Here is a 25,868-nt window from a genome sequence, read left to right as displayed (position 1 = left end):
GTTAGATTGACATGAGTACAAAAACATCACATTCATTCTACTTATGGTTTAAAACCCATCCATCAAATGTCATATGTTATCAGACGATTAATATGAATTTGGTTAGTCCTCAATGTCCTTTGACGTTTAAAAATCTCTGTGTGATTCTTATACTTATATGCTGAAAGCCACAAAGCTGGCTGCTGCAGCGCCCCCTGGTGAGCTGTCTGTGTATGGACTTATGCATAGCAGAGGCCACCACACTTTGGCTGGAGTCTTCAGGATGTGCCTCGCTTATCCTCTTCCTCCTCCTCATCTTCATCGGGGCTACAGATATCTACAAGCCGAGCCAGGAATATTCCATCTGGACCGAGGGAGGGCAGCTTCCCCTGCCGGTCAGCCTGACCTGGACAGTCTGATAGACCTGAAGACTTCTCTGATGCTCTTTCTGCAGGCAGCTGTGGTGCAGGAGTAGCATGAAAGCCCTGGATCGGCTGCAGGAACCTTAGCTTGGCTAAATCGAGAGAAACAACAAGTGGAATATAATTATAACATGCCTAGATGAAGCTGTGTGTTAAATGGAAAAATCAATTTTGTATCCAAATGGATTCAAGGTATTCCTACACATGCAAGAGATGGAACACACAGGTAGATAAAGACAGAAAATGAATTCAGACCAGGGACTTATCCACTCAATGGATTCTCCAACATGAAAAAGTAGTTTCTTATTTCATTAAATAGCCAGTTAGTCCAATTATGCATGGCCATCTGTGGATACGTCCCTGTTTGACAAGTTGTGAATCATGTAGTCTTCACACAGATCACTCCTAAAGGGGCAAACTATGAACTCCCTCACACAGCACAGATCACAGCACACATCTCTACACTATTAATTACACTGATTCATACACAACTTCACCTTGCAGGAGAGTCTCATTTTTTTCCTTCAGATTGCTGATTTCCAGACTTACTGCTGACATCTGGCAGAGGAGACAATGGTGTTTTTAGCTCTGTTACTTCATCTGTTATGACAGGATGTCTGCAGTTTTTAGCAGGTCAGATTTAACTCCTTAAGACCATTTTAAAGCCAGGTTGAACTGAATTTGAGACTTAAAGGCTATATTTATCAGTATTTAATACCTTTTAAAGCCTTGAATTTTGAGAATTCAGGTTAAGACTTTTTAAGGTCTTTGAGACAGCCTGTATCATGTTTTGACTGGATGTTACTGACATGTCTATTTGAAACTTGTTTTGTATGTCATAATATGGTAATGACGGGTCTTTAATACAAGGCTGTAATTACTGTAATATACTGTAACTCTTGCCTATCCTCTTGCGGTTGAGTCAGATGTGTTCCAGCCATGCTTTCGAGCAGGTCACTCCTCATCTTCAAATCCGCTTATTTACAGAGTAGAAAGAGTCATATGTGAGATTATAGTAGAACTGAAGTGGTTATGCAGCCTCTGCAACACCCCTCCCCATGTATAGTCTTTGATTAAGGCAGAAGCTGGGATTAGTGCTGTCTGCACATATGTGTGTTTATGCATGTGAAATACAATCCTAATGAATGCCAGGGGGCCTCTGTTAATTTCTGAATATAATCTGAGCGTGCCACAATCATGCCATTAATGATATTAATTTCTAGAGGTGCAGACGCTAATTTATTATTTAGTAGACATGCAGACATGCAATCGGACAAATAAGGATGATTCTGACGAATGTGTGGTGGCTGGGGTGGGGGGGTGGGGGTTAGATATTTAGACTCCAGTCATTTAGCTGCTGCTCTTATCAGTGAATTACAATGTGTGTGCACGTAGAGGTTTAATGTATTGCTAAAGGACACTTCAATGGGACAACAGGGTGTTGATGGACACATTGGCTTTTTTGGGAGATGGAATCTGTGGCCTTTCTATTAGGCCGCCCACTTTAATGGAAGCATTTCTAACCTGGTGGCTCTGGTTGTTGAAGTCTTCCTTGGGGTGAGCCCCTTCCTGCAGCTCTCCCTCCTCGCCTTCTGGCTGGTCTGTGTCCTCCTCTTCCTCTTCCTCCTCCTCCTCCTCCTCCTCCTCTTCCTCCTCCTCCTCCTGCTCCTCGGACACTGGCATCAAACCTGCCCTCTGCTGCCGGTTCCTCCCTCCTGTTCCCAGCAGCTGCTGTCGACGCCTCTGGCTGTGCAGCGTGTCCAGTGCATTCTGAATGAGAATAAAAAAACAAGACTTGCACTTACGCCACATGATTTCATAGTCTATTCCATTGCATAGCTATCAATGTTTGTTGGTCATGACCCTCACATTTTTCATGTTTCATGTTTAGATTTGCCTGAATAAAACAAGCGTCTTCTTACCTTGATAACTTTAGACTTGGGGGCCCAGTCTTGCAGTGAGCAGGCTACGGGCTGAGCTGATGCTGATCTGTCATCCACCTTTTCCAGCTCCTTTCCTCCTTCTTCTCGCACCTTAAACAGGCTCTTTAACTACAAGTGTGTTTAAAATATATTCCTCATATGAAGCATGTATCTTGCCATTTGCAACAGCTAAAACTCAACTCATTTTGGTATGCACTGTATATACCTGCTCAGTGAGCATCCTCCTCTGTTTGTCCTGCTCTGGATTAACTGGACAGACAGTTTTATCTGTCTTGCTTTCAAGAGATGTTTTCTCATCTTTACCCTGTGGACAGGAAAGGCTACCATTTATTATATTCACCACCATAGGAGGCTATCTTTAAACTCTTTTGGTGAAGTTTATTGTGTTTACCAGGTGAAGCTGCCTTAGTGTTTGCAGCCTCTGAACTGCCAGGCTTTTCTCCTGCTGCAGCTGGTTGGTCCTCCTTCTGCTCTCTGAGATGAGATAGAAGAAGTAGTTTCAGAGCTCAGCCGGTCAATACAATCAATACATCAGCTTTTTTCCAAAGCAGGCTCCTACCTTCTAGCTGGGCCCTCAGTGAGTCAGTGGTCAGGACTTCTGCTTGACCCCCATCATCCTGACCGTCTCCAGAGGCCTTTCCCTTTCCCTTCACAAGCTGCACCAGGAGAGACAGAGAGAATAAAGCAAGAGGAGATATGTTGTACTGGATAATTCTCTTCTCAACAGACATAGTTCACAGAGGGTTAAAATAGATCAGTCTATTTGATTTATAGCTAAATGAGACTGTAGGTTCAGGTTGTAGCTACTGTACCTTGAGCTCCAGTGCAGAAATCTTGACTCGTGCCTCAGTTTTTTCCGCCTCTCTCAGCCTTTCTAGACTCTTCAAAGCATGTTCCCTATCACAGTAAGCATGAAAACCTGTTAGATACTCCTATATTACAGACAATTGTTCATACATTCATCTTCATCTTTGATAGCTTGGTCAGATTACATACTGATTTATCATGCTATAGATCAAGGAGGCATACTTTCCCCTCAGCTCCTTGTCTCTCTCTGCCAGTTGCTGCTCCAGCCTTTGAACTTCACTGCTTTGCAAACACACCTATTAAGCATGAAATTGGTAATATACATGAAAAATACTACTACATGCATGATTCCGTCAAAAATACATGTATGTATGAGATACATCATTTCTTCTTCACCACCCTATTTATTTTACAAAGAAATGTTTCATTGTTACCTGGGAGATATTGTTTTGGCTGCTGTTGGAGTCTGAAGGTGTCTGCCATAATATAGAGGATCCTGTAGATGTCTGCAATGGTATACTGAGTCTGTTCAGACAGATAGCAGGAAGGAGAGACAGACAGACAGACAGACAGACAGAAGATAGAGTTTTATTTTCAACATTTGCTGACCATGCATTTCAAAATCTGCTCATCCTAAGCCTCACTCACTCTGTCACTGTCTCTTTGTCTTGAGTCTGCGCAGCTTCACCACCTGCAAATACACACACGGAAGAGTGTCACAGGAGTTTAACGCCCCCTTGTGTTTAGTGATGAAAACAACAGGTATACTCCTGAGGATGGATGCCTGCTTCAACAGTTATGATTCTTGTGAAGAATATTGCACAGTTGCCTCAGACTGCTCAGACTGAATAAAAAGCCTGAAGAGGAATACATTTACCTTTGCCTTTACCCTTACATCTGTGAAGCAGCGCCTGACTCCTGCTCCTTTCCAGCTCCAGCTCTTGTTTACATGCATCAAGCTCCACCCTTAGCAGTGAGTCAGATTCCTTCTGTATGGGAAGAAATGTATAGTTATATAACCCACATAAATCTACCACTGCTTCAACTATTTTGATTTCTGTGCCCTAATCTTAAGGCTATTGCACAAGGACTAGCTCAGGGAAACACTACCTTGACTCTGTTCAGCACTGTCTCCATGTTAGCTTTGTGCTGCAGTAGACTCTCAATTTCTTCTCTGAGGAGGAAAAGATGTATTGTCAATTGTTGTAATTGATTAGTTTGTATGATGTACAGTATCTATCCACTCACTTGTCTTTCTGCCTCTCTCTCTGAAGTTTTTCAACCTCAGTTCCCAGTCGTGCAGCTTCATCTTGGAGCTGAAATTAAGACAAAATAAATGCAAAGTAATTATTTAAGGGAATGGTAAATAGACAGTCTTACCTTATTTCTGGTGTCATTCTTCTTGAGTTCCTCTAGCTCTGCCTGTGTGGAGTGCAGGGTCAAAGCCACCTCTTGCCATTTCTCATTCCAGTGTGAGGCCACAGCTCTTAGTTCCTCTGTGGACTGGACTCTCTCTGCTTCTAGTTTCTGATACTCCTCCACCTGTAAGTGCAGCTTCTCCTCCTTCTCAAGGACCTCAGACTCCAAACACAGGCAACGATCCTGCAGTTTCTGGTTTTCTACTTCTAGCGCATCCCAAGATTCCCTGGGGAAACAGGTGGAGGATTTCAGCTAAGTCATACAGAGGGTAAGTCTATTATTTTTTACATATTTCTTTGTGCATAGTTGATAATAAGATAATAAGCTCATCTTCAAGTGATTATGAAGAATGCCTGTTCAGTATCTCACCTGAGCTGATAGCTCTTTTCCCTCAGCTCTGTCAGCTCTGCTTGTCCACCTTCATTCATCTTGCCCTGCAGTTCCTCTTTTTCTCCGATCAGCTGTGTACGTTCTGCCTCCAGAGCGCTGATCCGATTGGTGTTGATAGCCTTCTCCGCTGTTAGCTCATGTAGCTCAGACTGTGAGATCTCCAGTCTCTGCTTGACCATTTCAAGCTCACAGGTCAGCTTTTCATTTACCTGGTGTAAAGACACAGCAGCTCATTTCTAACAAAGCAGGCAGTGATGAGAGATTGTCGATCTCTCCACGCAGAAAGAATGAAACTTATCAAAGGACATCAATTGGATGTGCATTCGAAGATTCACACCTCTCTGACAGACATTAAATCTTCCTTCATCAGGACAGTGTCCTGGTCCTGTTTGTTGTTGTGGGACTTGGCGTCAGCCAGCTGGTCGTGGAGCTCACACACCTGCTCCGTGAAGCCCTCCCTGCCTCGCTGGGCCCTCTCCAGCTGCAGCTCCAGGCCCTGGGCCCTCTGGTGTAGCTCTGCTTTTTCCTATAGAAGATACATGCACAAGAGCCTGGTCATAGTCTCATAAAATGAGATGCTGAGCTCAGATATCTCAGTCATTGTAGTTTAAACTGTCCACAACTTGTTTTAGACTCTATATGATACCTGGGTCAGGCGATCCTTGTCTGACAGAGCCACTGACAGTTTTGCCTTCAGGTCTTTTATATTGTCCTCGATCTTAAGCACTTGAGTGGACAAGACAGCTTTTTCCTGGAGTTATAAAGACAATTGTCTAGGTGAAAATGGATATTTATGAATATGAATGAATGAATGAATATTTATAGTAAAATTTAAAATGTTGTGTACTATACTATATGCCAAGCGAGTGGTATGATAAGTAAGACAATTTTCTATCGTATATAATGGTGTAATATTGAATCAGAGACAGGCCACTGACCAGGCAGGCTTGGCTGAGTTTGCTGTTCGCCTCACTCAGCTGTTTCTGCACTTCAGTGTGGCCCTGCATGGTGTGGCTAAGCCTCTGGTTCATCTCCTCCAGTTGACTCAACAGTGTCCTCTGTGCCTAGGTAGGCACACAGGAACACAAGAAGAGTGGGCAAACAAATACCTTAATAGCCTAAATATCTAAATATGTAGTGAAGTGAAAACAGCAGGGGTTAAATGGGTGAATAATTTTCATTTGACAGGTAGTAGACATCTGCAGTGTAGCTGATTTGTGATTGCACAAAAGAAGAGTTAACATTGGACTTTGAGATTTCCCTTTAATATTGCTAAAAGGACCTCTGTAGAAGTATGGAGTTGCTGGAGGGCATGGCTTCTCTCTTCATCCTGTGTGTTTGCCCTGGCCTCAGCCTCTCTCAGAGCTTCTCTCAGCTTGCTCAGCTCCCTGTCAGCTTTCTGCTGAGTGAAAATCATGAACAGTAATACTACATGTGGCAGCAAAACAGGGGAATAAATCTGTTAAGACACATATTTTATCAGATTTTGCATGCTAGATGGTAAAGGTTACCGGATAGTATACATTTAACTGTACACACCTGTTGGTAAAAGTCTTCTTGAGTTACAGGTAGTGTTCTGCTAAGTGGGTTGGGAGTTCTTTCAATTGAAACAGGTTGGACAATACTTCCTCTCTCCAAAGTTGACCTCATATGCAACATGTCCATCTCCAGCTGTAAGACCCTTGGAAGTGGATTTCACAACAAAACCTCAGAAAGACGGTTTGATCATCTGTTCATCTCAGCTGTCTGTAACAAAAGCCATTTTGACATTCATTTCCTTACTTGAACATTTACTTCCTTACTTTTCATGAAGCTCTCCACGCTGTCGGCTCTCTTCAAATCGGGATAACTCAGCTGCCTCCTTCTCCTGCTCAAGAGCGCTCACCGCTTCTGCCAGCTGCTGTGGGACACATCAGTGTGGGGTGAGAGGGATGCTGTGTGCCACGCAAAGCACGCAACCAACACTATCCTAAGCAGGCGAACTGTAACATGACCCCTCTCACCAAAACAGCCAGAGGAAAAAGGAGAAAAAGGAGATCTAACTACTTCCCATACATTTAATTCTACTTTTTACTCTCTGTATTTTTTTCCTCTTACCTTATGTTTCATGTCCAGCAGCTGTGCAGTAGTGATGCTGTGGTGCATCTGGGTGTCTTTGGTCTTCACCAGGTCTGTCTGGCTGTCCAGACGCTCATGAGCCTCCCGCAGCCTTTGCACCAGCTCCGCTCGCCTAAAGCTACTTTCCTCCAGGGCCGCCCGCAGTTCAGCCCCTGGGGATGAACTGAAGGATCGCGGAGCACCCTCGGGTGCCAGACGGGACATTGAGTTCCATCGCCTCATACCTGGGTCATGCTGTCTGAAGCCACCAGTGCTGCCAGATGTGCTGGAAGACATATATTTGAATGTTCAAACCCATGCCAACTAACATGTAATAAATCTATCAGATTTGAAGAACCAGAGAATATTACTGTGTAATAAAGCTTGAAAAACTGTATAATTCTTATAATTCTTCTCCTCTCACCTAGTGCTGACTTTGGACAGAAACCCTGATCCAGAAACACTTGCCATGCCACACCATGCTGAGGACTAAGAAAGAAAAACACAAAATTTGAGAAATATATACTCTGAGGAGGTGGCTCCACCAAAAAGGCATAACTGGTGCTTACCTGAGCTGTGAAGCGAGATTTTGTGTCCCACATGTCGAGATCTGTGAGAGAAATTGGACTTGTAGGTCTGAATGAGTGTCTAAAGATCTTGGAGTATCCTCCTGAATCCCAGTCATCACTGTTCTTTGCAGGGGAGAGGCTACAGTCTTCATCTTCCCACATGTCTGTCCACTGACTCTGCCAAGTGCAAGAAGGGACGAGGATAGATTTTCACACAAACATGGCAGCTCAAAGTGTGAGGCTTTTCTTAGATCATGTGTCTTGGAATCACCACCAGTGTTTGCTTGGTGATCAAAAACAAGTTTTAACAATGCACGATTATAACACTTTGTTCACAATCTACAAGATGTATTGTTTTTGTGAGCAGTTATTCTACATCTGTGTATTACACCCTTATCCATATCTAAATATTAGATTTAACAGTAAGCTGTAGTCTGCATTGAATCACACTGTCTCCCACTGTACCTTGCTGCAGAAACCCTCTCCTGTCCCTTGACAATGCTCACTTGCTCTGCTTGCAAGCCCCGCAGCTGCTTTGATTGCAAGCTGTGGAGTGTGCAGCCCTTGAACTAAGTATCCATGGTAACCTGCATACACAGGACGCAGTTGGATGGGTGTGCCATAGTCCGACTCTGCTGGGATACTCTCCACATGACCTCACTGGCTCAATCTGCTGGCCACAGTTTGTTGACATGAGTTGTTAACAACATCTCTCAAACAGTGCAAGCAAAACACACCTAAGCAAGTAATTATTGCAGTGAATGTGATTGTGGTTGATTTTAAAGTTAGGCTTAAAACTAGGCACAAAATAAAAGTTAAATATGAATATATATTTCAGTTAGGTGTACTTTGTCTATTTTAGTAAATGATGAATTGCCAAAAACAATTATATAAACATGCTAATGCGCCAGCTCAGTGTGAAATACTGCATCCTCCTGACTAAATCCAAAGTTATATGATAGAGTAAGCTAGTCAGACTATTACTCAAACACATTTCAAAAACCTCGCACTTGTAGGCTACAACGTCCACTCTCATTACTCATAGGTAATCATAAGCCGATGGCTCAGCACTAGTGAAGTTAAAAATAAAAAAAAATAAAAAAGTTAAAAAAGTACAAAAATAGAAAATATATATATATATATATATATATTGTTTTTTTTAATTATTATATTGTTTATATTGTATATATTGTGAATGTTTTGATAACCAAAATTCATCTGGGTTCAGGACTAAATCAGATCAGTGACGTCTCTTATTCTGTTCCCATTGTTGTTGTTGCGAAAACTGCGAGCTCTTATTGTGAAGTCTGACCGTTCTGTTACGTCGGCACGGCAGTAGTAAGCCAGAAGCCAGCAGCAGCGTTTAGACCAGACGACACACGGAGCTAAACAGCTAACGTTAACAGTTTGAGGGCGCAACAATTTCCTTGTGAATTCATTCATCATTTGTGCCCTTTGAAAAGAGTCTACATCGCATTAATTCTGAAAAGGTAGGACACTGTGGTCTTCAATCAAATAAAGCGTTTTGCCTCTTAAAATTAGACAGTAGGTAACAGGCCAAAGCTAACGTTAGTTAGCATAACTGTTAGCTAACATCGACCAATTAGCGTTAGCGACGTCCACATTGTCGTAAAGGTTAGCTTACAGGCTTAATAAATAGGTCGTTACAAAAGTAACAGAACAAAACTGTGATAAACCCTCTCTGACGATTTTGTATTTTGTTTAATACTGTGCAGACGGGATGGCTGCAGATTGGTTGGGTAGTTTGGTGTCTATAAACTGTGGACCAACACTGGGGGTCTATCAAGGAGAAGTATCATCTGTGGACCAGTCCAGCCAGACCATCTCCCTCAGGCAGCCTTTCCATAATGGTGTCAAGTGCCCTGTTCCCGAGGTCACTTTCAGGTAAAGTTCAGTGTCAAAGCGTTTGCTCCCTAACTGTGCTTGGAGATTCACTGATTGACTGCTAGTACTGCTCTCTGTGATTGAAAATTAATTGACTGTTATTCTGCAGTGCCATGGACATCAGGGAACTGAAGATTTTGGACATCCGGAACGGCACTGCTGGGAACAGCTCTACTGCTATAAAGGCAAGCAGTGCTCCAGTTGCAGTCCCAAGGGGAGACCCCAGGTCTCAGGAGAAACTGAACTCTCCACAGCACTGCTCTAAAAGTTATGGAGACCGCCATCTGGATATACCTGGTCAGCCTAAGGGATTCCGTCGAAGACATAACTCCTGTAAGTGCCAGTGCAGTATAGTACAGTTGATTAAGATATACCAAATATTATTTTTTTTGCTGATTATTGTGGTGAAGCGCTTTATGCTCTATGTTTTCTTGTCTCATCAGGGTCATCTAGTAGTCGAGGGGCAAACCAGGTCACTCCGAAGAAAAACGGGGTGAAGAATGGTGGTAGCCAGATGAAACACAGAGATGACGAATGTTTTGGAGATGGCATGGATGATGGACTGGATACAGACTTTGATTTTGAAGGAAACCTGGCTCTCTTTGACAAAGCAGCAGTTTTCTCAGAGATCGACACATCAGAGCGGCGTGGTAACGGTGCAAGGTCGCGTGGAACACCGCAAGACCAGACACCCGCACGCTACCGCCATGATGAAAACATCCTGGAGGCCAAACCCATTGTTTATAGACAGATTACTGTACCGCAGCCTGGGGCCAAAGAATACTGCACTGGTAAGTGTGTCTGTGTCACATGGTCAGATCATGAAGCAAATAACACTGAGGACATACAAACTGAAGTAAGATATTACATTCCTATTTCCTTCCTTTATTCCAAACAGACTCTGGGCTTGTTGTACCCAGTGTATCCTATGAACTACACAAGCGTCTGTTGTCAGTGGCGGAGCGTCATGGTCTCTCACTGGAGCGGAGACTAGAGATGACAGGTGTATGTGCCAGTCAGATGGCGCTGACGTTGCTGGGTGGACCCAACAGGTGAGCATGTCTCCATCGTCTGTATGCAGAACACAAATCACCATATAGTCTTCACTAAATGACAGAAATGGTGTCCGAAATAAACTTTTTGACAACCCGTTGTCAGTGCAATTTTGAGTATAGAACTATATTGTTTATTAATTTAACACTTGCTTTCTCACTCTTACAATCGATCAGGTTTATACTAGTCATTGTTAAGTGCAACAGAAGTCAAATTTCCAAGAGAGCATTTTGATTTGGTTTGGTAATGGTCAGAGAGAGTGTACAGTGGCCAGCAAGGATAAAGTTTGAGAACAGTCTCAGAGAGTTTTTACTGGCATGAGATTTTACTGGCATTTGGTGCTTCGAATCATAAAGAAAAGGAGTATCTATCTACTTAACTTCTTTATTATGTTCCTTCCAGACTCACCCCCAAAAATGTACACCAGCGTCCCACAGTGGCCCTGCTGTGCGGCCCTCATGTTCAGGGGGCTCAGGGCATCAGTTGCGGTCGTCACCTGGCCAATCACGAAGTGGAGGTCATCCTGTTTCTGCCAAATTTTGTCAAGATGCTCGACTCAGTCACCAGTGAGCTCACACTCTTCACCAAGACTGGGGGCAAACAGGTGTCAAGTATCAAAGGTAGGCATATTTTGCAACCTTATGTGTTTTTTACTCTAGGTGAGCAGTAGCTGTGATTCTGACTTCTGTTTTTGTGTGATTTTTGTACTTTTGAGATTTTACAGTAGGTGGTCAAGTAATACTTTAAGATCAAATATCAAATCAGTTATTCTCTGTCACTCCGCAGACCTTCCAGACACCCCAGTGGACCTGATCATTAACTGCCTGGACTGCCATGAGAACACATTCCTGATGGATCAGCCATGGTATAGAGCAGCGGCGGACTGGGCCAACCAGAACCGAGCCCCAGTGCTCAGCATAGACCCTCCTGTGAGCGGACAAGGGCAGGCAGTTGAGGCTAAGTGGTCCCTCTCTCTCTGCCTCCCCCTCCCTCTGGCCGAGGGGGCGGGCAGGGTGTACCTGTGCGACATCGGGGTTCCTCGTCAGGTGTTCCAGGAAGTGGGGATCAAATACCATTCTCCTTTTGGCTGCAAATTTGTCATTCCCTTGCACTCTGCGTAACGGGACTGATGGTCACCAAGACAGATTGAATTTTTCACCATCCTTGACCATTTGGGTTTTGGGGCCTTATATTGCAGAGCTTCAAGTGTTGTACCAATCATGCATTTCATTCCTAAAGCAGCTGCATGTGTACGGGACTTTGCTCTCATACTGTAGGACCATTGTTTGGTACATCAGTTTTACAAGGACTAAGTGAATGTGGATGGGATGAAAGAGCATTCAATTCTGGATTTTTATTGATCAACAAATATCTACAGGCTGCAATAGTTATGTAAATACTAATGTATTTACATGATATTACAAGATATTTTACAAATGGATAATTGACAGTTCAGCTGAAAAAAAAAAAAATAGAGCTGAAAAATAATATAGCACAGTTTTCACTGCATTATATGGAATAAGAACTGTTCTGACTTAAACTTGCAGTGATACATTTCTGAATCTTAGCATTATGTAATTGCAATGCAGTCTGTGAAATGAACTGCCACGTAATACATGTTAATACGATGTTACTACATTAATCTGTGTTACAACACAGAAATGCAGCTTTGAGTTGTTATCCTTGATCTTTTGATGGCTTTGCTTAATTTCTGCCATACTTAAAAACACTCAGTTAATGTCTGACAGTTTATTGGGATAGCTGTTATTTTTGTGAAATTGTAGTATTGACCAGGAATTCCATTCTTGATGTTTAAAGTAAACATGGCATATTTGACATTTATATAAATAATGCCATGTTTGCAAACTAAACCAATGTTGTATGGGGCAGCTAATAGAGAGAATCCTCTCCAGATATCACCAGTTATGTTGTGATGATAGTGGCTCCATTAAGATGACAAACACAGCAAAACCTCTAGCATCTAGCCTTTTATTGATGAGAAAAAAATAGATTACTAACTTAATTTTGGTACCAAGGTATCGGTTAAGTTTTAAACCAAGTGAATGACGTTTAAATGTCATGCTAAACTTTGTAGGTTAGAAGGGTAACTGCCCTTGAGGTGAATGTTGTATGAGTTGATAATCAAAGAATCAATAACTAGCATTTTCCAAAGGATAAATGCTCTCCTGTATTTGGGACACAATTCATGTTGAGTGAGTCTTGATCTTTTTAAAAAAAAAAAAAAAAAAAGATCTTGACATGCTCATAGCACTAAAGAGTGTCCTGTTTGAACAAATTTGTCTGGTTCTTTGTGATGAGAATTTGCAAGTTGTTGGTTGTTCAGTTTTCTTTTCATGACCCCCCCCCTCTGATATTATGGGATATGTATGCTTATGAATGTGACCATGACTAGTAATGACAGCAAAACCTCTAGCATCTAGCCTTTTATTGATGATAAGAAAAAAATAGATTACTAACTTAATTTTGGTACCAAGGTATCGGTTAAGTTTTAAACCAAGTGAATGACGTTTAAATGTCATGCTAAACTTTGTAGGTTAGAAGGGTAACTGCCTTTGAGGTGAATGTTGTATGAGTTGATAATCAAAGAATCAATAACTAGCATTTTCCAAAGGATAAATGCTCTCCTGTATTTGGGACACATAATTCATGTTGAGTGAGTCTTGATCTATTTAAAAAAAAAAAAAAAAAAAAAAGATCTTGACATGCTCACAGCACTGGAGTGTCCTGTTTGAACAAATTTGTCTGGTTCTTTGTGATGAGAATTTGCAAGTTGTTGGTTGTTCAGTTTTGTTTTCATGACCCCCCCCCCCCCCCCCCCGATATTATGGGATATGTATGCTTATGAATGTGACCATGACTAGTAATGACCGTGAATCTAAATTAGTGAAGAGCTGATTATTTTGTGCTGCCGTTGGATGCCTTGACAGACGGGTTGTAGGTGTCTTCTTTATAAATACATTTGTTTCTGCCCATACAAGTAGAAACCTCGACCCTGCTGCTTCTTTTACAAGACTGCACTAGGTTGAAAGTTGATTTGCTTCCAGAGCCGAGGCAACAATGTACAAGTTGACTAATCTTTTGAGAGATGAATCTTGTATTAGGGAAGTCAGTGTAGCCTAGAAATCACTGAATTCAACCAAGACTTCTACAGATTACAAATGAAGTCATCTTAGGTGTACTGTGTGGTATTGTGTCCACACTTGAACTCGTTAAATGTACCATCTCAAGAGTTTCTGGATAAATAGTATTGTCATGTTATATCTGTTGTATCTTCTCTGTGCACACTTGCCGGCACACAGTTCATGCACTGATTATGTGAAAATTGTTTCCTTGGACAAAAGCTGCTGCCTCGTTTCAGACATTCCGCTGGCGTGATGTGCGCGTCACATCTGTTCAGACAAGTCCTGCTTGGAAAGGTCAGCTAGTGTTACTGAATAATGACGGACAGGGAATCAGTGTTGTGTGTGTGCCCTCGGCCGCCAGGGGGCTGTGAAACCACACTTTTGCCGTCTCTTCGCCTCTTCCGTTATTCTGCTACAGTGGCAAACCCTTTGTATTTCACACTGTTCTCCCAATGAATAGTGTACTTCCTTTACGAAATGTGAACAGTCAGAAACCATGAGGTGATCTGACTTTTGAGAGGGAAGCATAGTGGTACGAAAGTACGTAAATAAAAAATAAATAAATAAAAAAAAGCAATATTGAAAACTTGGATTTCTTAAATTAGTTTACACGTTTATAGTTCTCAGATCTGCAGTGGATGTTTAGACCATGCGTGATCATTGCAGTTCAGCAAAATAGCATTAAAGTAGCCTATGGCCATTTTTTTATTGACAGTCTGACATTACAACTGTTTCCTTACAGGTTGAAGTTCACTATCGTAGTTCCTGTTCAAAACACTGTACAATCCTCTTTGCCATGTCTGCAAAACGAAACAATAAAAATTTTCTGCATCATCTCTGGACTTTTGTCAATATATCCGAATACTTTGACAGGAATTCCTCTTCCTTGATCAAATTCCTTCACTTGACTGAAATAGATACAGTGGTATTTTTCACTTCACCAGTTTATCATTAACGCGCATGTGCAATGCAAAATCAAGGTGGGGCAAAACTTGAATGTTCCTAATGGGGAAAAGGAGTGGGGCTGCCTGTTGTAGTCTCAAAATAGTCTAAAGCGCATTTCTGAAGGCAACTTTACGCACCACTGAAGTTTTTAGTCAAGTAATCTCGACCTGCTCCGCTTTTGCTTTTGGACAGAGAGACCGACAAGCCTACGATGCTGGATAGCTGAAACATACGGGACGAAATTATTACATTGCTTTCTGAATGATGATGACAACAGACACACCAAGATCAATGTTCGCGGTTTTTTATTGACGGTTACGGTTTACGGGACTGGTGAAGCCGCACGTCACCGGAGACAGACTTCACTTCCTCACACAGGACTTGTTTACGTGCTCGCACCTTGAAGTCAAATGATCGGGATTTGATTTCGTGAATGGGATTCTGCCTGCTGTGCTCAGATGAAAACGGACGTCGGACAGTAGCTGAATCACCTGTTTTAGTTGTTTAAATCACTCGGTCGTCCGCATCCACAGGTAAGACCTTTATCTCGAGCTGGAGCCTGGTTTCCATGTAAACAGGCAGAGGGAAGCTGTAGGAAACTAAAACACTTGGTAAACTTCTGCACTTTGGGCTACTTATTAAAGTGCGACCTGGCAGGTCTGAAGAAAATCTGTTCCGCTTATTTAGAAAGTCTGCTGGGGGGTTTTGGAGGCTGTATGCAGTGTGAGAGACACATAACTTAAATATCAAGTCAATAAAATTCACTGAGGTTCAATAAAAAAATGTGGGTTCATGATCTGTCAGTAACCCCCCTCCTCATTCTGCCACTTCCTCTGGCTCCTGGGGTGCAGCAGCTGTATCAGCCCCAGGCACACACAGCAGATGATGCCTCATCCTGCAGAATTAAGGGACATGCGTAGGTAGAGACCATGCTTCTGAACATGCTCTCGAGCCCGTGACCTGTGATGGTTGTTTGAGGTCTTTACTGGGATGGTGAAGTTGGCAGCAGATAAAGAACTGAGTGACTTGCAGATGGGTGTTAAATGGATTGTGCTTCCTCTCAGTTTGGTGTCCCTTATCTCAATTTAGTCTGTCATTCTCAGGAAACAATTAATCAAAATCTTGGAAAACCCACCAATGTACTGAGAGAGAGTGCCAAAGAGTAAACAAAAAATCCACTGAAAGCAGTGTTTGTGGGAGAGAGGAACTGGGGACTTGTTGGGTCAGTTTTTGGGGTGACGTCCCTCCGGCCGAGCCAGGAATTCCCTCAAAGGTCAGTAACTTTCTGAGAGAGACTGAAGTCAGCCTGGTGGGGCCACAGGGCCTTTTCACAGAGGGTTCTTCTTTTCTATTGGCAGAAAACTGTAAAAAGGAAAGAGCTGGTGAAAATCAGGAGGAGTTCATGAAACCACACCAAAGCGTAACTGTACCCTGTAATGTGTCATGCATGGCTGCATCAGCAGAGCAGCATTGCACTGCAGCGCGTGCACAGCATCAGAGCAAGGTAAACCTTTGCACACACTGTCCATTATGAGTGAGATAATTATATCCACCGCTCTGGGATGTTAGCTTGTCTTGTATTGGGTTTTTGTATAGGCTAGGTCTATTTTGGATATCTATACTTGGTAAAATCATCAACACTGGCTTAGGTCTTGTAGGGCCCTCGGTGTCAAGACCTCCATTGTGTGGTTTTACTGTGGTTAGCAATAAAATACAAAGTTCACTAAAATGTCTGGCTGTCTGCAAGCCCATGCCAATTTAAGAGGGATTTTCCCTTAACTTAACAACCATTGATTTTCTCTTCCTGTTACTTTGGAAAGGACCTTATTTGGCAGTGTTAATTTGTGTGTTTATGAACCTGGACTTATATTGGACAATATAAAAACAGACAGCATATTTTGTTCGGTGCATATCTACTTATTTGCATTATTGCCCATATTACAGAGCCTCACAGCCCAAACTGCTGGTCAATAAAGTGGTACCATAGTGGCTTATATAGCCTAATACTGGACATGTGCTTCCTCTTGGAGATATACAGAAAGTCATTTCAGTGAGTGGTGTTGCTGCACCAGAGTCCAGCTGCTGTCTCCCTGAGGCGGAGCTGGTTTCCTTCTCTGAAGAACATCTGCAGGCTCTCAGGCCCAGCTGGACGAGCTTTTGGCACTCTCTCTCTCTCTCTCTCTCTCTCTTTCTCTCTCTCTCTTTCTCTCTCTCTCTCTCTCTCTCTCCCTCTCCCTCTCTCTCTCTCTCTCTCTCTCTCTCTCTCTCTCTCTCTCTCTCTCACACACACACACACAGTTTGTGGTACCTACCAGATGAAAGCTCAGTGGATATGGACAGGAATCATTGTTTTCTCCCTCTCTCTATCTTGCTGCCACCCTGCTGCTGTAATAGTGATGATATAACAGGGCAACAGCATCAAAGCAGCATCCTGAGGCCAGAGAGTGGGGATGAGAGGCGGGCGACTCTGGCCCCCTGCAGCGCATGGAGGAGGGATGCAGGGGCACACAGCTCCTAATTACACAGACACGGTGCTTATGGGTTGTGTTTGTGTTTGTGCATGGCCATCTATGCCCCCCCTCTCCCAAAATCCCCTCACCCACCCTCAGGCCCACAATAGCCAGCCTATTGGCCTACCCTACAGCTACAGCTAATACTATCTAATTGAGGATTTGGCTGTGGAACTAAGGAACAAAATGGATAACATTTGAGAAACTAGTAGTTGATGTTGTTTATGAGTAATACATTGGTTGCTTTGAGAATCTGGCCACAGGACTTCCAGCCCACCTCACCGAGATCACGATCTCACAGCCGCTTTGCAGCAGCTCACACCAACAGCATTTTTACCACAGGTTTTCTCTACAGACTGACGAGGGAGTGGCAGATTTTAACAAGGCTGAAGGAGGTATTTCTACATGCCTGTCTTGTCTTGCTCCGTCCAATCAGGCTACTACTGATATGTACAGTTTAGGCTAGACTGACTTGCACAAGACAGAGTTAGATGTTGATTAACCGGTTTGCTTTGAACAATAGGATAGCAATGGCTGTCAAGAGTATGCAATGGTAGGCTGCAATTATCATATTTGATATGTTAATATCATATAGTACCTCTATTTACCGATTAGTAATAAAATGTGAAGAATAAGTTCTTGTTGTTAATTGCAGGGCATACCATGGCTCCATTCAGGTCTGAACAGTCATTGAGTTTGCTGGCTTCCTCTTGCGTCAATAGCTTTGGGCTGATGTCAGGCAAAGCTAAGCTATCTCATTTTGAGGTCCTGATTCACCACTTACAGTCACTGTGTTACACAATTGTGAAGTATTTGTAGAGTTATTTTTTATCTATGTTTAAAGCGGAACGGAATTGTTAATTTATTTCAAGACACTAGCAGAGCAGCAGAAAGCACTTGATGTGACTGTGGTGTAAACAAGCACGAGTTAAACTGTCGTGTTAAACTGTCGTGTTAAACTGCGACCAGTTTGGCGCTAAATTGACTCACTCAGGATTAGAATCCAGGATCTCTGGTGTGGCACATCTATGCTTTCCAACTGAGATAAACTCAAAGTGATGAGGCAGTCTGATAGAGTCTTTATAGCGGTGTCCCGCAATGGCACACGTGCAGTCAATTTTTTTGACGTTTTTGGGGCCGACCGACTAACCGTCAATAACTTATACTAGCTGCTGGTCGTAGCTAAAAATTAACAGGGATTCAGATCTCCAAACCTGCAGAATTGAAGCATCAGTGACCTGAAAGCAGTGCTGCTCACTGGACAGACTGATGATGATGGACTTCTGAATGAGACAGGGGTCAGTAGAAACCCAGAGGTCAGTAGAAACCAGACCGACTCACAAAGACAGCCTTGTCTGCTTCCTGAAAAGAGCAAGCTGTGGTTCCGTGCAGAGCCCTCTGGAAATGGCAAAAGCCCTTATCTGTTATGTGACACTATGACAGGCTGAGTTCTGTCCCATTCAATCAGCTGCTGGTGGCCTGCCACTGGGATGCTTTCACTGTCCCAAAAGAGAGGAATTAAAAAGTGCTCTTGTGCCAGCCTTGGCCCAGTTGATCCATTCCTCACTTGGTGAGATCACTCACTCCCTCAACAAGGACTTTGCCCAAACATATCCTCTTGCTATCAAATTCATGTATAGCTTTGTTATCATCAAAGCATCTGTTGATTTGCTGCTTCATGTTATAACTCATACCAATGTGGATCAAATTTCAGATGGGAGATTTCTCACCTCCACAAGATGTGTTTTGTTTTTATTGTGACTTCCTTATGCAGAGTGTGTTAAATGTCATGTAGTACCTAAGGAAAGAGTGGAGCAAATTCCATGGATGAGCAGAGGCAAAGGGGGAGTGTCACTGCTGGGTTGATGGGCGTGGGAATTATGTCCAGTTAGTGTTGTTCCTCCATACAGGGAGACAGCTGCAGCGCTCCATAGGGGAAGACATCCACCACATCGCCATCATACTGAGTGCTGACAGTGATCTCTGGGACAGTAGAGGTTTTTTTTGGTGTCTGTGAGGAGGTAGCTTACATTTGAATCACGTGTGACATCTAAACCTCATACAAGAAACCTTATGTGAAAATATACAGCTGTTATAACGGTGGAGGAAGCATGTGATTTTAAGGGGAAGTGGTAAGAAACTGATATCAGCAGAGTGTCCCTTGTCTCTCTCGTGTTCCTAAAGCCCCCCACACTAATATTGGATTATTCCAAATCTGGACTCTTGTACAGGAAGTGCACTGCATCGTAATGGACTCTATGACATGGTAAGAGGAAGTGACCTCATGTTGTGTGTCAGACTATCAGAGCCAGGATGATCCCTGAGCTTTGACCGCTGGCTTCCACTCACCTCTCCATGGGAACTGACACACGGAGAGAGAGGAAGCGGGTAGGGGGTTGGGGGGGGGGGGGAGCATGACTTAATTCATAGGCCATCCACTATGACGCTTCTGCTTTCATTTGTTGTGTATCATGGAAACGCTGTCAGGGGGTGACTCAGGCTTAAGGTTACTGCAGCTGGCTACTGTACTGACTTAAAGAAATGTTGGGCTGGATGAATCCCTTGGGCCTGGTCAGGTCTCACCGCAAGTTTGCATTCCAGCATTGAAGAGAGCTATCTTGATTCCTGCAGGCCCAGTCACTGGGGCCTTGGTAGAGAACCCGTGTGTCCATTTTTGGTCAAAATGGATGGGCTTTCCATATGGAATACAAAGTGCTCTAGTCGATCGAGGTTTTTCTCTGATTCATCGCCACAAAAACCTTAGTCTGGAATATTATCCCAAGTTATATGTGACACACCAAAGCATATTATGGAGTCTCAAATTTGTATTACTGCTCCAAAGAGCCCACCCATACACTGAGGCCTACGCTCGATGTACACACTGTTGCCCCACGTCATGGAAACGTTCTCCCACAGTTGTGAAAGTGTGGTAGAAAAAGAGACCTCTTAGTTCTGCTTTCTGTATCAGAGTTATTTTTACTGACTCTCTGGCCTAATGCTACTCAAGCCCATTCTGATAATAGCTGACTTGTTTGCTATGAATACACATGGGCCCTACCCACTCTTTTTATGACAGTGGAACCACAAATTCAGTCTCCTGTGTATTCCTCTGCGGTTAAAAGAATAGCTCTGTAATGGAGCCCCCTACTGAGTAAGTGGTTTTTTTTCTCTTTGCAGGTGTGTGTGTGTGTTCCCCAGCTCTAATGATAGCAGCTAGTGTATGTGACCTGTGAGAGGATCGTACTGCCTCCTCCTTCAGCATGACAGAGGTCCAGGTAAGACAGCTCCATAGTGGACAATCAGTTGTACACATACAGACACAGATGCACAACACAATATTTTACATGTCCAACGAATAGTTTGTTAAAAAATCCATTCACTAATAAGTGGTCCATTTTCCCCTAGACACCATGGCCACAGGGCACAGAGTGTGTGGCCAGGTACAACTTCAAGGGCACCACAGAACAGGACCTGCCCTTTAGCAAAGGAGATGTATTGACTATTATCGTTGTCACAAAGGTAATGTGTCTCTCTGAAAACGCGGATGCTAAATTCTTGTCCTGTGATTTTAGAGAGATAGAATTTAACATTTGGTTTCTTGTGCAATATGTGAATTTGATGTTGACATGTATTGTCTGCAGATAAAAAAAAAAAAAGATTTTATAGTTATGTCACCAAGTCCATGTTAATGTTAATTTATTTTTGGCTTTGGTGCCATTTTCGGTTTCAGGATCCAAATTGGTACAAAGCTAAAAACACTGCCGGTCGTGAGGGAACCATTCCAGCCAACTATGTGCAGAAAAGGGAAGGTGTGAAATCTGGAGGCAAGCTGAGTCTAATGCCGTGAGTACACAGATTAGTCCTGGCCTTGTGCTGCATGAATCAATAAGTTACCAAGGCATGGAAGTTGTTCTGCACCAAGGCCCGTTTGGATACTTTCAAAGCCTGGTGCTGCTAGGTCCACACCTCACAGGCTGCCACCCTGCCAGCTTTCTGCGCTGTCTCCGAATGTGGCTAGAACAGTTTGAGTTTGCCTTCTGCCTATGGCTGTGTGGTTGCTGAAGGCAGATGGCCTATTTGTCGTGGCAGTGACGCTGTTGTTATGTGAATGTAGACCACAGTTGGGCCGGGCTGGGTTGTAATTGCAGTGCACTTGTGTCTGTTTCCAGCTCAGCTGTGTGTGAACTCTGCACTGCTTCCTGTTGTTTCGTCTCTATCTCAGACTGAAGAAATGTCAAAAGTCTCTCCGTTTGTCCACACGGCTGGTTTCTGTGTGTGTGTGTGTGTGTGTGTGTGTAAATGTACAGTATGTGCGTGCCTGTTTATCTGTTTATACACTTGAGTATTTATTTTGAAGAATGTCACACTATATACCAACAGTTATAATTCATAGTGATATGATTAGTGTTGGTGTGTTCTCTGGGTGTATTGATGCCATGCTGGCCCCTCCACTCCCAGATGGTTCCATGGGAAGATAACACGGGACCAGGCGGAGCGGCTGCTGTACCCCCCTGAGACGGGCCTGTTCTTGGTGCGAGAGAGCACCAACTACCCCGGTGACTACACCCTGTGTGTGAGCTGCGATGGCAAGGTGGAGCACTACCGCATCATCTACAACAACGGCAAGCTCACTATTGATGACGAGGAGTTCTTTGAAAACCTCATGCAGCTGGTGGAGGTAAGGGATACAAATGGGTTTGCTTAAATAAAGCCGCTACTGTTGTTGGTTCTGTTGCTATATTCAGCGTTCGTCTAGTGAATGCACGCTTTATTTTCCTGCTTCAGAGTCCTCAAGCCTCTGTGCTACCTCATACACACATACAGTTCCTGGAACAAATAATGAACAGGAAGTGTCAAAGAGGAAGAGTGAGCAGTGTGCTGAGGTTAGAGGTTCTAACCTCAGAAAGAAACAAGGCCTCTACTCTCAAAATGGCTCCTTTTCCTGTGTGAATTACTTCGTCTGAAAAGTATACTCATCTAACCATTCTACAAGAGATAGATGATCTTTGAATATGACTTGCTCAAAACCTTATCAAAGTCACACATACTGGCTTTTATTCATTTGACCATACAGCCCTCTATTGGTCACTGTTAAGTACTGCTTGGTTGTTTCTAAACTGTCGGGGTTTCCACTCTGAATTTTAATCTTCATTATTTTTCGGCTTTGCTTTCCTCTTCCCTCCTATCTGTACCAAGCACTACACCAAAGATGCGGATGGACTGTGCACCAAATTAATCAAGCCAAAGCTGGAGGAGGGGACAGTGGCTGCTCAGGATGAGTTCTCCAGAAGTAAGGCTCAGTTTCAGTCCTTTACGATTCATACAAGGAAGTCATTGTAGCCTGTTTATTGATTGATTGATTGATGAACATGGGCCTGTTAAGTCTCAAAGGCCAGTTGCATATCTTTTCCTCTGTGTCTGGCCCACAGGTGGCTGGGCGCTGAACAGAAAGGACCTCACGCTCCTCCAGGCTATAGGAAAAGGAGAGTTTGGAGGCAAGTAGTCTTGGGTTCACATGTATAACTTTGTGTGAATGGAGTTTGTGCAGAAGTTTTCATCCTTATGATGGCAAACCTCTTGGGAATGGACATCATAGATTCAGCGAAATGCTCAGCTGACTAAAATGCATTTCAATACATGTTAAAATATCAAACATACCCATTCCCTCATGTCCTGTATGCCGTAAATATAGGTTCAAATTCTTTCTTGTATCAACAAAGAAGTTTGAACAATTGTAAACAATTAGCATGACCTACTGTGTTTGTCACATACTGTTCACATACTGAGCATTTAACTTGCTATGCCTGCTTAGTCAGCATGTTAAGTTGGTTGGTTCAGGTCAGAGATGTGGATTCACTGATAGTTCATATAAAGAACATTTATTATTTGTGATTCTTCCAGATGTCATGGTGGGAGACTACAGAGGGACTAAAGTAGCTGTGAAGTGCATAAAACATGATGCTACAGCTCAGGCCTTTATTGCGGAGGCTTCAGTCATGACGTAAGAAAAAATTCATATTTTGTCATATTGTTTCTTGGCAAAATGTGTGAATAAACCCTAAACTGTGTGCCCTTCTCCTTCTGCAGGCAGCTACGGCACAATAACCTGGTGCAACTGCTGGGAGTGATTTTAGAGGAGAAGGGAAGTCTGTATATAGTTGCTGAGTATATGGCCAAGGTAGGTGGCAGACTATCGGACTATCTGATCATTTGTGTCTGATCATTTGCATCTACATTGTTAAGATCCTCTCATTTGTTTGTTTCAGGGCAGTTTGGTTGACTACTTGCGCTCCAGAGGCCGGACAGTTATTGGCTTGGATTCTCTCCTTAATTTCTCACTGTGCGTATGCCTGCATATCATTTACATGAAGACTGCCCATGTTTTCTTTGTTTCATTAGAAATTTACAAAGGACATATTTGAGCCCATAATTGTGTGTCAGTTTGAAGGGAAATATTCTTCAGGTTTTGACCTTTCTCTCCCTGTACAGAGATGTCTGTGAGGCCATGGAGTACCTGGAGGCCAATAACTTTGTCCACCGAGACTTGGCGGCCCGGAACGTTCTCGTGTCCGAAGACAACATCGCCAAGGTCAGTGACTTCGGTCTGACCAAGGAGGCCTCCTCCACTCAGGACACTGCTAAGCTGCCAGTGAAGTGGACCTCACCAGAGGCCCTCAGAGAAAAGGTACACTTTTGTTTACAATGAAACCCCTGTTCAGTAGTGTGCTTTGCCAAGTATAGCCACCATTGCATGAAAGAAATAACTGTATATAAACTCTTACGTGTATCTTTCCCTCTTGATCAATAGAAATTTTCCACCAAATCAGATGTGTGGAGCTTTGGTATTTTGCTGTGGGAGATTTACTCCTTTGGCCGAGTGCCTTACCCAAGGATTGTAAGTATTTTATCACCTTGGCAAATTGCATAAATATGAATGAGGGATTAGCTGGATAGCATTGCGCTAGCAGAGAGATTAATTCATCTGCAGTCCATTTGATGGAGGGTATTGTTTACTGTGCTTATGGGTACAATGGTGATGTGATTAGGTACGAGACACAGCAGCAGAGTACTATTAGCAGCACCGAGGTACACATAAATTCAGTTAAGAGTGCCCTGAGTGGTATTATGGATTTAATATAACAGATACTGTGTATCTGTGAGGGTAATATAAGAAAGATTGTAAACTGGCTTGCTGGTTACCACAATTAGTAAAGAAATGTTTTATTAAAAAAACAACTATAACAAAAACATGCTTTAATAGTTACTAGCATGGGTAGAAATTGCGGTGCATGATACAGTATAGAATTATTTTTTACTTATTCAAATCATTATATTTTCTGTTGTCGCTCTGTTCTGTACTCTTTCCGTTCCGTAGCCGCTGAAAGATGTAGTGCCTCGTGTGGAGAAGGGATACAAAATGGACTGTCCCGATGGCTGTCCGGAGGTGGTGTATAACATGATGAAACAGTGCTGGGACCTGGATCCCGTTGCTCGACCGAGCTTTAAAATGCTGAGCGAGACGATACAACATATCAGCCAAGGAGCGCTACTCGTGAAGGGAAAAAGACAATGAGAGAGGTGACTGAAATGAAATGGCTTGCCTCTCCCTTCAGTGTGCCCATCTGGAGTGGGACAAGAAATGGGTGTCAAGGACAGCGACCCCGCCCCGCCATTAATTTGCAAAGTTCACAATAAATTCTGTTCATTTGTTTTCACACATCAATTTCCTGTCTGTTAAGATTGTGTCAAAATTTGACATATCAACGTTCAAAATGACGTGTCGTCTCTCACCTCAGGTTGTGCTAACTCTAGTAACTCTATTTTAGTAGTACTAGTAGGGCACCGTGTCCATATCTCTCTGATTAACTGCCATATCGGTGAGTTCTTTCAGACCACAGTTTTGACCCAGATCCACAGTGCCTTGACCTTTTTTTTATATCTTATGTTCTTATGTCACATTTTGTACTTCTGTTGTGTCGATATCCTTGGTCAATGGCATCATTTCATCTTATAAGCTTCTGGAAAATAACATCATTTGACTAAGTTGACTGAATCCATGGTATCTTTGTAAAGAGGAATGATTGACGTACCAGGTATTTCAAAAGTAGGTATACGTTTTTATACACATTATTATTACTCGCTGTATTATTAAATATTTTTCCTGTTTGCAGGTACATCTATTATTTATGGACTATTGAATTATTTTTTTAATGGCTAAGTTAAAATGACTAAAAGTATAGAGCTTTGTTTGTCATCATTATTATTGTTAAAGATGGTATACCTATTTTTGAAACATGTAAGTTGAAAAGGGAAGAATTAATGTGGGCCAAATGTCATCTTTACTATTGATTTATTAATGAAAGTATTCAGTTCAATCATGTATACAACATTCCATTTACTTAATTTCCCCTCTGAGATGAATAAACTTCATTTTATCTTGGCCATCTTTGGATTGGCCAAACTGTCAGGATTTTGTATCTAATGAGAACAAAGGATGTTTACTCATTTTACTCCGCTGCCATTTTCTCCAATAAATCATTCAATTTGAAAAGGATTTTGGAGTAACAAGACTTTGTATTTCTTTCCCATACCCTTTTTGTGCCTTTATGTTTCCCCAGCCAGGTATTTAGTGCAGTAACTTTGAATAGTGGAACCTTTATCTAGAATCCGTTGTAAAGGGGGACAT

At 42.8% G+C, this 25,868-nt stretch overlaps 3 protein-coding genes across 5 annotated transcripts; 2 read left to right on the top strand and 1 right to left on the bottom strand.

Moving 5' to 3' along the window:
- Nucleotides 1-257: 257 nt before the first annotated feature.
- LOC139639968 (uncharacterized) lies at nucleotides 258-7,788 on the bottom strand. Its single transcript, XM_071514142.1, has 24 exons — nucleotides 7,627-7,788; nucleotides 7,482-7,546; nucleotides 7,058-7,343; nucleotides 6,763-6,860; nucleotides 6,491-6,641; nucleotides 6,243-6,359; nucleotides 5,899-6,024; nucleotides 5,607-5,711; nucleotides 5,298-5,486; nucleotides 4,940-5,169; nucleotides 4,532-4,796; nucleotides 4,400-4,467; nucleotides 4,262-4,325; nucleotides 4,029-4,140; nucleotides 3,800-3,842; nucleotides 3,374-3,433; nucleotides 3,157-3,241; nucleotides 2,904-3,000; nucleotides 2,736-2,818; nucleotides 2,550-2,648; nucleotides 2,324-2,452; nucleotides 1,926-2,171; nucleotides 899-959; nucleotides 258-493 (listed from the first exon to the last, which is right to left on the bottom strand). The coding sequence occupies exons 1-24, from the start codon at nucleotides 7,786-7,788 to the stop codon at nucleotides 258-260; spliced, it is 3,177 nt and encodes a 1,058-aa protein (XP_071370243.1).
- A 1,208-nt stretch (nucleotides 7,789-8,996) lies between these two features.
- edc3 (enhancer of mRNA decapping 3 homolog (S. cerevisiae)) lies at nucleotides 8,997-14,554 on the top strand. The gene is made up of 7 exons (XM_071513996.1): nucleotides 8,997-9,116; nucleotides 9,363-9,531; nucleotides 9,641-9,864; nucleotides 9,975-10,322; nucleotides 10,430-10,583; nucleotides 10,987-11,204; nucleotides 11,371-14,554. Exons 2-7 carry the CDS (start codon nucleotides 9,368-9,370, stop codon nucleotides 11,703-11,705), a joined length of 1,443 nt encoding a protein of 480 aa, XP_071370097.1. The 5' UTR covers nucleotides 8,997-9,116; nucleotides 9,363-9,367; the 3' UTR covers nucleotides 11,706-14,554.
- Nucleotides 14,555-14,735: 181 nt separating this feature from the next.
- On the top strand, nucleotides 14,736-25,730 carry csk (C-terminal Src kinase). Of its 3 annotated transcripts, XM_071513882.1 has the most exons (14): nucleotides 14,736-15,205; nucleotides 20,360-20,457; nucleotides 20,588-20,701; nucleotides 20,913-21,025; nucleotides 21,641-21,860; nucleotides 22,379-22,472; nucleotides 22,612-22,677; nucleotides 23,084-23,183; nucleotides 23,270-23,360; nucleotides 23,449-23,522; nucleotides 23,672-23,771; nucleotides 23,814-23,867; nucleotides 23,991-24,077; nucleotides 24,558-25,730. In XM_071513882.1, exons 2-14 carry the CDS (start codon nucleotides 20,443-20,445, stop codon nucleotides 24,753-24,755), a joined length of 1,326 nt encoding a protein of 441 aa, XP_071369983.1. In that variant the 5' UTR covers nucleotides 14,736-15,205; nucleotides 20,360-20,442; the 3' UTR covers nucleotides 24,756-25,730. The 3 variants fall into 3 exon arrangements, with proteins under 3 accessions (XP_071369983.1, XP_071369968.1, XP_071369975.1); XM_071513867.1 differs by having other exon boundaries at nucleotides 23,672-23,867; XM_071513874.1 differs by lacking the exon at nucleotides 14,736-15,205 and adding an exon at nucleotides 17,717-17,735 and having other exon boundaries at nucleotides 23,672-23,867.
- The last annotated feature ends 138 nt before the right edge of the window (nucleotides 25,731-25,868 follow it).

Source organism: Centroberyx affinis, unplaced genomic scaffold (genome assembly GCF_046629955.1).
Source record: "Centroberyx affinis isolate AG114_WGS23_722 - 3 ecotype Tasmania unplaced genomic scaffold, CSIRO-AGI_Caff_v1 ptg000283l_1, whole genome shotgun sequence".
In the NCBI taxonomy this organism is placed as follows: domain Eukaryota; kingdom Metazoa; phylum Chordata; class Actinopteri; order Beryciformes; family Berycidae; genus Centroberyx; species Centroberyx affinis.
The sequence above is the reverse complement of the archived record's forward strand: the minus strand, read 5'-3'. Positions and strand labels throughout refer to the sequence as shown.